Raw genomic sequence first — 12,707 nt, 5'->3', positions numbered from 1 at the left:
GATCACTTCAAGTAGAGAACCTCAAGCGGTCATTTCGGACCACACAGAGAACCTTGGAAGCCCCTCGGCCCCTTTTGAGGTTTGAGCTCAGCACTTGGTAAAAGCAGTTTTTCTCCTCAACATGTATTGTTATTTATTCATCTTCTGTGCCATAGAATACCAGTACCTACTCGCCCCATTGAAAACAATAATGTGCCTGATGGTTAACATCTCCCGCTCCAGTGCTGTTTTTGAAAGTATGACGGTTGAGAATGTATAAAAACAGCATAAAAGAACGTTTCTCCCTCGTTGTAATCTTTGCTTAATGCAAGTTGGTCAAGTCAGGCTATAATGAACTCAGGCAGGTGGCCACAAAGAAGGATCGTGGGTTCTGCAGTTAATACCCAGGGTCTGCCTCTCACTAGCTGTGTAATCTTGGGCACATTTGAAAAAGGGAAAAAGAACCTGGCAGTGGTGGCTCACGCTTTTAACCCAGCACTTGGGAGGCAGAGGCAGGCAGATCTCTGTGAGTTTGAGGCCAGCCTGATCTACAGAGTGAGTTCTAGGACACCCAGGACTAACAGAGAAACCCTATCTTGAAAAAACAAAAACAATGGAAACCCAAACAAACAAATGAAAAATGGAAGAAGACTAGAGTATAGAGTATAGGTAAATTATACTATAATATAAATAATAAAGGGTAATAGCTTTCAAATGGAGCTAAAGCTCCCATCTCCTAAGAACAATGTGAGGCGAGGACAGAGGTGAGCCAGCATGTGTAGGAGCATATTGACTATGGTAGCTGTGATGCCTATGTGGCCATGGCATGAGCGCTTGTGCCATGAATCCTGCAGAGAATTCTTTTCTCTAAGTAAGCAAAATTTAAAGCCTCTAGATTTTGCTTACTTCTAGTTCTGCCAGGCTGGCTTTTTCTTGTCTTACACATATGCAGGGAAAATTTTTTTTGTGTGTTTTTTTTTTGTGTGTGTGTTTTTTTGTTTTTGTTTTTTAAAGATTTATTTATTATTATATGCAAGTACACTGTAGCTGTCTTCAGATGCACCAGAAGAGGACATCAGATCTCATTATGGATGGTTGTGAGCCACCATGTGGTTTCTGGGATTTGAACTCAGGACCTTCAGAAGAGCTGTCAATGCTCTTAACCGCTGAGCCATCTCTCCAGCCCCCAAGGGAAAATGTTTTAAAGTTATGTATAGACTCTTAGGTTTATCTTTCCTGGTGGTGATGTGTCTTGGTTTCATCGTGATGGCATAAGCCCAGGCTGCAGGGACTCTGAGTCTCTTAGCTAATACTTCTGTTCAGCCAGGAGACGCCTGCAAGGTCATTAAGCATCCTCCTCCAGCCTTCAGCTGACTTGTGGATAAGTAGGTTGAGCACCATGGGCAAATGACTGTGGTATGTCACTAATAACCTATCATCACACTGAAATGCCTGTCATTGAGCATTGACTGAGATTGAATTCCAGGATCTCCAGTAGCCATAGGCTGGGGCTGCATAGACAATGGAACCATTGTCCCTGCTAAGCCACAGCTTGGGGTTCTGAAAATGGATGCCTGAGAACTTCATTTTGCTTATAGGTCAAAGCATGAAGAAATTGATCTGGTCAGCTTAGAGGAATTTTATTCAGAGGCTCCACCAAGCATCAGCAAGGCCGAGATCACCATGGGAGACCCTCACCAACAAACATTGGCACGTTTGGACTGGGAGCTGGAGCAGCGGAAAAGGTGGTGGCCTTCCTGACCTGGTTAACCGCACAGTGACAGTCCTTGGTCATGACCCAGGATTAGCCATTTTCTCCAGGACCAAATCTCCCTTTCTTATTAATTCACCCTGGATTATTCAAACCTGACTGACCTCTTTCAGGGTGGGCTGATGACTGTTAAGGTTACCAGTAGGAAGCTGGAGGTGAAGGTATGTGGCTCAGTGGTGGAATGTGTGCCCACCATGCCCAAGGCTCTTGACTCAGTGCCCAGCACTGCAAGGGAGGGTGGCTCAGTAGGTAAAGCACTTGTTGTACAAGGCTTTGGCTCTGACTTTGGATCCCAGGTACATGAGAAAAAGCTGGTGGAATGGCGTGAGTCTGAGGTGTAGTAGTTGATCCCCGATGTTGGCAGCCTAAGTGTGAGCTCCAGGTTCAGTGAGAGACCTGGCCTCAGAAACTAGCAGAGAGTAATGAAGAAGGACAGTTGGACTGACCACAGCTCTCTGCGTGTGCACTCATGGATGAGTGTATGTACCCACACACACGCACGTGCATGCACACACACACACACACTATAGAGTGAAGTAAGAAATGGGGAGAGACAGGGAAAGCAGTCAGGGTGACAAACAACAAGATAAAATGATAAATATTCATGAAAATGTCACAGTGAAACTTTGTTGTTTACTAACTGTGTTAGTTACTTTCCTTGTTACTCTGACAAAATTCCCTAACAAACAACCTAGGGGAAGGGGCTTAGCTTGGCTCACGTCTGAAGGTGAAGCTGCTGGCTGCTGTGTGTTCCCAGGCAAAAAGAGAGTGAACATTCATGCTTTCTCCTTAGGTAGTGTAAGACTCAATCCAAGAGAGTGCTCATGCCTGCTTCTAGAGATTCAATAATTGTTTTTAAAGATTTATTTATTTGTTTGTTTATTTTATGTATGTGAGTCCATTGTCACTTTCTTCAGACACACCAGAAGAGGGCATCTGATCCCATTCCAGGTGGTTGCTGGGAATTGAACCTGGGTCTTCTGGAAGAGCAGTCAGTGTTCTTAACCACTGAGCCATCTCCCCAGCCCCAAGATTTCAAATATTTTAAGTGTGTGTACACAACTGTGAAATTAGTTCTCTCCTCCCACCCTTCCATGAGTTCCCGGGGTTGATCTCAGGCCATTAGGCTTGCCAAGCACGTGCCTTCACCCAAACATACAGGGTGGCCAAGGGTGACTGGACTGTTCTTTCCTCCCACACCTCTCGAGTGCTAGGATTTAGATATACGCCATCACATCGTTATGTGGTGCTAGGCCAGCACTCTACCCACTGAGCTATATCTTAAGGTCCTAAATACCTTGTTTGCTTGTCTTAGATAGGGTGTGTTTCTATTGCGGTGATAAAACACTGGGATCAAAAGCAACTTAGGGAAGTAAAGGTTTATTTCAGCTTAGAACCCTCAGCTCACAATCCACCACTGAGGAAAGCCAGGCAGGAACGCAGAGCAGGAAGCTGGAGTCCTTACCTGGAGCAGAGGCAGTGAAGGAATGCTGTGTACTGGCTCCTTCCCCTTGGCTTGCTATCATCCTAGCTACAGCTTGACTCTGATCCCTGGAAACCAGGCCGTAGGAGAGAACTGACTCGTGTAAGCTGTTTTCTGATCTCCACATGTGCCATAACATAAGAATCCTCTCCCTGCCCCACCCCACAAAAACATAATAAAGGTTAAAAACCAGTTTTAAGTCCATGTACTTGAGGATTTATGTAATTACTAAGATTAATAGTGCTTGTATGGAGCTTACTAAAGGACTTGGCACATAGTCAGTGCTGGCTGTTGTTAGAACAATCAGAGGGAACAGTTGTGTTGCATTATCCCTGCAAGGCATGCCTGACAGTGCCCTATGTGCGCCCCTTTAGGCTGGCAGAAAAGTACCGAGAATGTCTGTCTAACAAGGAGAAGATCCTGAAGGAGATTGAGGTGAAGAGGGACTATCTGAGCAGCCTCCAGCCTCGCCTCAACAGCATCATGCAGGTGAGTGTGGCTCCGCTTCACCATAGACCAGCCAGAGTCCACCACACTCGGGGCTTTCCCAGCCGGCATCCTCATCACATCACTCCGTGAGAATGGTTTTTCTAAGAGGGGCGAGTTATGTTCTGAAGTAGAGAAATTGTGGGCCTGTGGGTCAGGAGCGTGCCCACGCCTCGACTGGTGTTCATCCATGGCGTTTTGGTTCTCACCAGCTCCTGGCTCTAGGCATTTAAACTTGCTTCCTGTGGCCATGGAGTTGGTTCACACAGTACCTCAGGCTGGGGAAGAAAAGTGGATGGCTCTCTGAAAAGAACTGGCCTCATCTGAAAAGCTTCCACTTTACATATATAGAATCAATCCGGTTGTGTGTGTGTGTACACATATATCCACATGTGTGTATGTATATACACACAAACATACATACAGACATACATGTGTGTGAGTATGTGGCCTGATTTTTTATTGTTTGTGATGCCAGATTTGGTCTAAATTCTTTTTTTTTTTTTTTTTTTTTTAAGCAGACTTAATTCTTTTATTTTTCTTGTACAAAACCCTTATGTAGTAGCCACAGCTTGAGCCTGGGTCCTCTGAACAGAGACTCTGGTGTGGGTTTTCACAAGATGATCAGTGAATTCCTGATAAGGAGACTTGGTGAAGACAGTCTCTTTCCAGAGGTCGGGGGTCAGGTAGCTGTAAGTCTTGGAGATGGCATCAAAGGTGGCCTTAGCAAAGTTGCCCAGGGTGGCAGTGCAGCTTCTGGCTGAAGTGTAGCAGTCATCTATACTGGCCATCATCAGGAGCTTCTTGGGCACAGGAACAGAGACAGTGCCAGTGCCTCTGGGGCAGGGATGAGACGCACCAGCACAGAGCCACAGCGGCCTGTCACCTTGCTTGGAACAGTGTGGGGCTTGCCAATCTTGTTCCTCCAGTAGCCTCTCCACACAGGGATGATGGAAAGCTTGGCCAAGATGATGGCCCCTCGGATGGCAGTGGCAACCTCCTTGGAGCACTTAACACCAAGACCAACGTGACCATTATAGTCCCCAATAGCAACGAAAGCCTTGAACCTGGTCTGCTGGCCAGCCCGAGTCTGCTTCTGCACTGGCATGATTTTCAGAACCTCATCCTTTAGGGACTCACCCAGGAAGAAGTCAATGATCTCAGACTCCTTAATGGGCAGGGAGAACAGGTAGATCTCCTCAAAGGACTTGATCATCATGTCCTTAACCAGGTGGCCCAGCTTGGTGACGGGGATCCACTCCTTGTCTTGAGCTTTACCTCCACGAGCCCTGAGACCTCGACCACGGCCACGTCCTCGGCCACAACTGCGGCCCCTAAGACCGCTGCTGAATCCTCCGCCTCCTAATCCTGGGCCCCCGGGTCCTCCGGGCCCTCCCGCTGCACTGGCGTCATCCGCCATTTGGTGTTTTCCCGAAGAAGAAGAAGCTTGGTCTAAATTTTTATAGTTTTATGAAGCAAGATAAATGGCTAATGAGGAACTTTGTAAAAGGAATGGAGAGAAGTTTAAATCTGTTTTTCTAGGACTTGGCAAGGTCTTCACTTCTTCCTCTCAGCTCTGGACATGGAATTAGAGTTGTCAGCAAAAACACATTTTTCTAGTAGGACTTCATAATAGAAGAGAAGAGAGCCTGTGGCTGGGCTGCTGATGGGCCTGGGAAGCTGCAGCAGGAAGATTGTGGCTCTGAGGCAGCCTGCGCTGAGTGAAGGGTAGACTCTGTCCTACTCAGGCTACATAACGACGGCTGTAATTGCTGGTACATACATACCTTGAGGCTAGCCTAGGCTGCATAGGATTCCAAACAAGTCAGGTCTACAGAGTGGGATCCTGTCTCATAACCACGTAGGGGGAGAGGGAGGTGAAGGGAGAGCAGAGACGGGGAGTGGGACTAGGCAGGCCTGGCTGCATTTGATCCTCCAGGCCCTCCGCATTGCTCTGTTACGTGTCCTGTACTTACTGCTTAAAGGTCATGCAGGGCATAGGCACACATATCAGAATAACCAGAGAGAAAGGTCTGTTATGAAACAGTCACAGTGCACTTTGATTTCTGTGCCTTGGCTTCTGGTGTGTCTGTATGGAGATGATATGTGTGTGTGAGGGTTTTTTGTTTTTGTTTTTTTCTTCGAGACAGGGTTTCTCTGTGCAGCCCTGGCTGTCCTGGAACACACTCTGTAGACCAGGCTGGCCTCGAACTCAGAAATCGGCCTGCCTCTGCCTCCCGAGTGCTGGGATTAAAGGTGTGTGCCACCACGCCCGGCTGTGTGTGTGAGTTGTGTGTGCTTAGGAAAAAGCCTGTAGTCACCAAACCATTAATAGGTGCCTTGCTAACTGGGAGGTTTTGTTTTATAAAAGAAATTTGAATATATCTTTTATCTTTTTTTTCTTTCCTTCCTTCTTTTCTTTTTTTTTTCCTTTCTTTTCTTCTTTCTTTCTTTCTTTCTTTCTTTCTTTCTTTCTTTCTTTCTTTCTTTCTTTCTTTCTTTCTTTTTTTCTTTCTTTCTTTCTTTCTTTCTTTCTTTCTTTCTTTTTTTTTTAAGACAGGCTATCTCTGTATAGCCCTTGCTGTCCTGGAACTTGCTCTGTAGACCAGGCTGGCCTCAAACTCATAGAGATCCACCTGCCTCTGCTTCCTGAGTGCTGGGATAGAGATGTGCCCCTCCAAGCCCAGCTCTTTTCTATCCTTGCATGTGGCGTGTATCTTTATACGTGTTCATGTGTGTTATAGGTTGGCACCGTGTCTTCTCTGTGTCTTCTATTGGTGTGTATCTGTATATGTGTTCATGTGTGTTAGAGGTTGACACCCGTGTCTTCTGTCAGCCTCATGAGATAGGCGCTTACCTATTGGCTAGACTAACCGGCCAGGAAGCCAAGACTCCTCAGGTCTCTCCTGTCCTCCAGCACACGGTGCAGGATTATAGTCTTGTCACCATGTGTGGCTGGGACCCGGACTCAGACCCTCATGTTTGAGCAGCAAGTACTCCACTGACTGAGCCATCTCCACAGCCCCTTGAACTCATCTTCTGATCCATACATGTTTGCATTACTTAAAAAAAAAATCTGGGTGTGTATGCTTGTAGCCCCAGCAACTAAGAAGGGGTTACTTGAGAACATGAGTTTGAGACCATCCTGGGCAACATAGCTGGACCTGATTCCTAAAAGAAAACTCATAATTTTGGATCAAGAAAGATGGCTCAGTGGTTAAACATCCTGGCTGCTCTTCCAGAGCCCTTATGGCAGCTCACAGTTGTCTGTAGCAGCAGCCCCAGGGACCCAGCACCTTCCTCTGCCTTCTTTGGACACGCACGTGGTGCACAGCCATACATGCAGACAAGACATCCATGTACATAAAAGAAGCATACATTTTTAAATTAAAGAACAGTTTAGTGGTTTTGGGTTTTTTGTTTTTGTTTTGGGGTTTTTTTTTTTTGACACAGGGTCTTACTATACAGCATGAACTCACAGAAATTCTCCTGCCTCCTAAGAGCTAGAATTAAAAGTGTATGCCGGGCTGGCGAGTTGGCTCAGCGGATAAGAGCCCTGACTGCTCTTCTGAAGGTCCTGAGTTCAAATCCCAGCAACCACATGGTGGCTCACAACCACACATAATGAGATCTGATGCCCTCTTCTGGCCCATCTGAAGACAGCTACAGTGTACTTATGTATAATAATAAATAAATAATAATAATAAATATTTGGGCTGGAGCTGGACTGACTGTGGGCCGACTGGAGTGAGCAGGGATGACTGGAGCGAGCAGAAGTCCTAAAATTCAATTCTCAACAACCACATGAAGGCTCACAACCATCTGTACAGCTACAGTGTATTAAAAAAAAAAAAAAGTGTATGCCATCTTGCTTGGCTTAAAATAAAAAAATATTTTTAAAATTCTTAATTGTTGGAGGCTTGGGATGCAATTGAGTGGTAGATTGCATGCTTAGTATGCAGAACCAAATTACCAAATTCCCCATCACCAAAAAATAATACCAATAACTTTACATATAGAAAAGCATACAACTCATTATGTACAGCTGGGTGACTTTTTAAAAAATAGTTATTTATTTATTATTATACGTAAGTGCACTGTAGCTGACTTCAGACATACCAGAAGAGGGAGTCAGATCTCATTAGGGATGGTTGTGAGCCACCATGTGGTTGCTGGGGTTTGAACTCAGGACCTTCAGAAGAGCAGTCAGTGCTCTTACCCACTGAGCCATCTCACTAGCCCACGAGTGACTGTTTATTGAGTGAACACATCTATATAACTATTCAAAATCAAGAGAAAGAACTTCATTTTTTAAAAAAAATGTTATGTGTGTGAATGTTTGCCTCATTAATGTTTGCACCACATGTGTGCCCAGTACCCTGGGAAACCAGGAGGGCTGGAGTCCCTAGAACTAGAGTTGTAGGTGGTTGTGAGCCACCATGTCACCCATGTGGGTGCTGGGAACAGAACCCAGGACATATGGAAGACAGTCAGTGCTCTTACCTTGCTGAGCTGTCTGTCTAGCCTGTGCTGTCTTTTTATTTCCAGCTCCCAGACACTATATTCTCCTGCCCCTCAGTAACCATTATTTTGGCTTTTAATATCATAGACTAGCCTTCTCTGGATTTGAACTTTTTGTAAATAGAATTATATAAAGTCTTTGGTGTCTAGTTTCTTTTGCCCATTGGTGTTTTTTTGTTTTTTGTTTTTTGTTTTTTGGTTTTTTTTTTGGCGTTTTTTCAAGACAGGGTTTCTCTGTGTATCCCTGGCTGTCCTGGAACTCACTTTGTAGACCAGGCTGGCCTCCAACTCAGAAATCCGCCTGCCTCTGCCTCCCAAGTGCTGGGATTAAAGGCATGCGCCACCACGCCAGGCTGCTAATTGGTATTTTTAAAATTTATCTGTGTTTCTCTGAGTGTCAAATTTTTTTGTTTGTTTGTTTATAATAATTTTATTTCAGGTATTTTCAGATTGGGTCTGTTATAAATAATGTAGCTTTGAGTATTGTTATACGTGGTCCTCAAACATACCCATTTCTATGGAGTGTGAACCTAGGTACAAAACTGCTGGGCCATGCAGCTTCTTCTGTGCATGCATTCTGCCTCTCATGCTGCGAGCACACAGGTCAGCAGCAGGAGCTTGAGGCCCGTCAGTGCCCTTGCCAGTGCTTGCAGTGACATTGCTCGTGGTCGTGGCCAGTCTGCAGGGCCTCATTTGGTTCTGGCTGTCTTTAACGTTGTTATTTGTATGTTTGTGTGCATGTGTGTGTACGTCATGAAAGTGGAGGTCAGAGGACACCTTGCAGAAATCTGTTCTCCCCTTCCACCCTGTGGCCAGCAGGCTTGGTAGCGAGTGCCTCTCCCTGCTGACCCATCTCGATGTCCCTGCTTCTTGTTTTGTATTTTTCATTTCACTGGGGTCTTGTGATGGTGAGCACAATGCATGACTCTTTCTTTCTTGCTGTTCTCCCTCCGCCCCTTTCTTGTTTTGTCTGCCACTGAGCCACACTCTCAGCCCCTTAATGTTTTCTGATTCTGTTAGAAATGTGCAAGTGACATTGCATAATTGCATTTTCTCACTCTCTTGCCTTTATTTTTATTTTTTAAAAATCTATTTATTTATTATATAAAAGTACACTGTAGCTGCCTTCAGACACCCCAGAAGAGGGCATCAGATCTCATTACAGATGGTTGTGAGCCACCATGTGGTTGGTGGAATTTGAACTCAGGACCTTTGGAAGAGCAATCAGTGCTCTTAACCTCTGAGCCATCTCTCCAGCCCCTCTCTTGCTTTTACAAAATGCATGTTTTTATACTGAGCTTTTGTCTCGCCATAGTTGTTCTAGTTTATTATATATCATCTTTGTAAATGAATACTAGCTGCTGGGTGACAGAGCTCAGTAACAGAATGTTTGCCTCACATGCTCAAGGCTCTGGACTCAATCTCCAGTTCAGCAAAAAAAGGAAAGCAATAGTCACAAAGCCTCCATGTGGGTAGGCTAAAAACCTTCTGTTGCTTGCAGGCTTCCCTGCCAGTGCAAGAATACCTGTTCATGCCGTTTGACCAGGCGCACAAGCAGTACGAGACTGCCAGGCACCTGCCGCCTCCCCTCTATGTGCTCTTTGTGCAGGCCACTGCATACGGGCAGGCCTGTGGTGAGTATGGGGGCCGGGCAGGGAGGGGGGCTGTGGGAGAAGCAGCCATAGTGAGGAAGGGCTGCCTGCCAGGAGAGTGCCCCAGCTTTGCCCAGAGCCCTCAGGTGGCAGATGCTGCCTCCCCTCTGCACCTTCAGCGTGGCTGCTGCACCAGCTCGCCTGAGGCTTGAGCAATGTGACGGACGTGTCAGAATGGACGGCTTTGGATTCTCATGAACCTGGCTGTACAGCTCCTAGGGGCAGCCTGTGTTGGCTCTCACGTGCTTACTCTATCAGATACACTTGGCAGGTGGACCAGTGCCTCCTGTTGTGTTTTGGGGGTGGGGTGCTTGGTGAACTTGGGTCCTAGGCAGCACTCCCAGGCTTTCGTGTGCCGGAAACAGCCTGCGTGGTTTTAGAGCATCACCAGGTGAGAGGAAGGACCCCCTGGCTGCTCAGCCCAGCCTTGACTCTGCTAAGGATTTTAAGGGTTTTGCTCTGCCCGCTCAGCTCTCACTTAGCACTAAACTTTTCTTCCTTGTTCACACCTTATCCCATGGCATCAGACAGACATACACTGTTCCTGTGCATGCCCCGTCCCAGCCATGGCACCAGGACATTACTGTGTCTTTTCTTGTGTCTCCTTGGTCTGTTCGTCTCCTCCTCCCCCTTTGTTCTCTTCCGTTGCCATCATCAGCTCATATGAAATCCTCCTCCCAGCCCCCTAGACAGGGTGAGTAACTTTCTTTTGTGTTTAAAGTTCTACTGTTTGCACTTCTATTTTCCTGTAGCATTCCAGACTAACCTATTAAAAAGACTGCTGTAGGTAAGGACTGTGACTCTGGTAGTGTGACAGCCTGGCATGTGGGGTGAACTGGAGCCTCAGGGCAGTTAGTGCTCACCTGGGGTCCAGCCTGCTTGGTCGGGATGGGATGATTTATCCATTGTTTCCAGCTATAAAGCAGTAGTTGGCTGTTGGAAAAGTTGTCCTTCCTTCTTCATAGTGTAGTCAGGCAAATGGTATCAGGGATCTGTGGCATTCCTACCCTTAAGACGGAGGAGGAGGAGGAGCTGGGGTGTAGCTTAAGCCCTGATTCCATCTCCCACTACCATCAGGAAAGAAAAAGGCAGAGAAACTAGAGTGTCTTACTTGCTCACAGCAGTAGGATCCCAGAGTCCCAGAGTTCCACAGTACCAAGAGACGACTCATGACACATTAGGCAGAGTGGAGCAGATTGTTACTGAGTGCTTGAGAGACAAGCTCACTCCAGTCAACCTGAAGTGAACTGTGCTCTGTTTCCTGAGTGTGATTTGTTACTTCATGACACTAAGTTTCTCTACACGTCTATTCTAATAGTGAGCTGCATACGGTTGTGAGACTTTAGAGTGTGTAGATTTACTTGTTGTGTGGTGCTTGGGATCAGAGCCACAGCCTTCTGCATGTTAACTGTGCTCTTCTGTGCTGCATTCCTCAGCTCAAGACTAATGTATCTAAAAATGTAACCCTTAGAGCATTGATCTCCTGCCACTTAGCAGCTACTAGCCCCCAAGTCTCTCTTTTATAGATATGGAAACTGAGCCTCCTCAGGTCAGTAAGTTTATCTTCCAGGTCACAAACTCAGTAATGTGTGGGACAGGAATTCATTCGGGTCTGCGACTGGGCTGCAGCACCCATGTTCCTATCTGCTCTTCTCTGTGCCCAGTAAAGATGGGACAAGGCAGACCAGGTGCTTGGTGACATGCAGAACACAGAACTTTTTACAGAGGGTAACCCATCATCTCTGGGATGTGGATGGGTGCTGGCTTCTGGGTGCAGACTTTCTCAGGACGGCTGGTGGAAGGGTCCTGTGGGGTGACAAACCCCAGGTCTATGTTCCTGGATTTTTGCACTAGTCTCAGGGATGTTTAGCTGGGAAGCAATCATAGAGAAACGATTTTAGGTGCTGTCTGCTCTGTGTGGAGTGTGCGTGCCCTCCTGCTCAGTCAGTTCGGAGCTGGGGGAGTACGCTGAGTTGGCTTGCACTCAGCAACCTCTGCAGAAGCTTTTCCAAGAGGCCTTTTCTCACCTCCAGATAAGACGCTGTCTGTGGCAATCGAAGGCAGTGTGGACGAAGCCAAAGCTCTTTTCAAGCCCCCTGAGGACTCTCAAGGTAACCTAGTGAATGGGATACTCACGAAGGATACCAAATCACTACTGAGGTCTTGGTCCTTTGAGAAATAGCTGGACTGGTGTAATATAGCTGGAGGCTCGGCCTTAGGTCAGTTTTAGGGTAGGCCCAAGAGAACTCAGTTCCCAGAATCACCACATGCAGCCTTTGGGTTTCAGCCCTGCCACCCACTAGCACCCAGGAGCATTTTGACCCTGAGGAAGGCAGGTAATGTGTTTGACTCGCTGTAAATGGAGCTGGTGGCTAGTTATAGGTTAATGCCCGTAATCCCCAAATTCTGGAGGTAGCGGTGAGAAAATTTACACAGATTTGAACCCAGATTGGTCAATAAAGCGACTTCCAGGCCAGCCACGGTGACATATTGAGATGTTTCAGTGTTCCCCTTTTGCCCCCCAAAAAGAGAGACAATTTTTTCATATAGAATCATTGTGTGGATTACATGAAAGAGTGGTCTTGTCTTATGCACACAGCAACCGTCTAACTATACCAGCAGCCATTGTTACTTACACTACTCTTTAAAAAAAAAGATTTATTTATTCATTTAGTTATTTATTTAATGTTATAAGAGTACACTGTAGCTGTCTTCAGACACTCTAGAAGAGGGCGTTGGATGTCCATTACAGATGGTTGTGAGCCACCATGTGGTTGGTGGGATTTGAACTCAGGACCTCTGGAAGAGCAGTCAG

At 46.4% G+C, this 12,707-nt stretch overlaps 1 protein-coding gene and 1 pseudogene across 2 annotated transcripts in view; one reads left to right on the top strand and one right to left on the bottom strand.

Moving 5' to 3' along the window:
* The window catches only part of Thoc5 (THO complex subunit 5), a 35,497-nt gene that overhangs the window by 7,158 nt on the left and 15,632 nt on the right, over positions 1–12,707 (top strand). Inside the window, exons 6-10 of one of the 2 annotated variants that reach the window (XM_029483877.1) lie at positions 1,578–1,724; positions 3,608–3,722; positions 9,742–9,874; positions 10,551–10,586; positions 11,926–12,003. In XM_029483877.1, coding sequence (XP_029339737.1) covers positions 1,578–1,724; positions 3,608–3,722; positions 9,742–9,874; positions 10,551–10,586; positions 11,926–12,003 — 509 coding nt within the window. The remainder of the gene's footprint in view (positions 1–1,577; positions 1,725–3,607; positions 3,723–9,741; positions 9,875–10,550; positions 10,587–11,925; positions 12,004–12,707) is intronic. The other variant, XM_021176115.1, reaches the window with a different exon arrangement.
* Positions 4,243–5,139, bottom strand: LOC110304658 (small ribosomal subunit protein uS5 pseudogene; annotated as a pseudogene).

This window comes from Mus caroli, unplaced genomic scaffold (genome assembly GCF_978045245.1).
Source record: "Mus caroli unplaced genomic scaffold, Mus_caroli_1 scaffold_13, whole genome shotgun sequence".
Lineage (NCBI taxonomy): Eukaryota > Metazoa > Chordata > Mammalia > Rodentia > Muridae > Mus > Mus caroli.
Note: the sequence above shows the minus strand (reverse complement) of the source record. Positions and strands in the feature narration are given on the sequence as shown.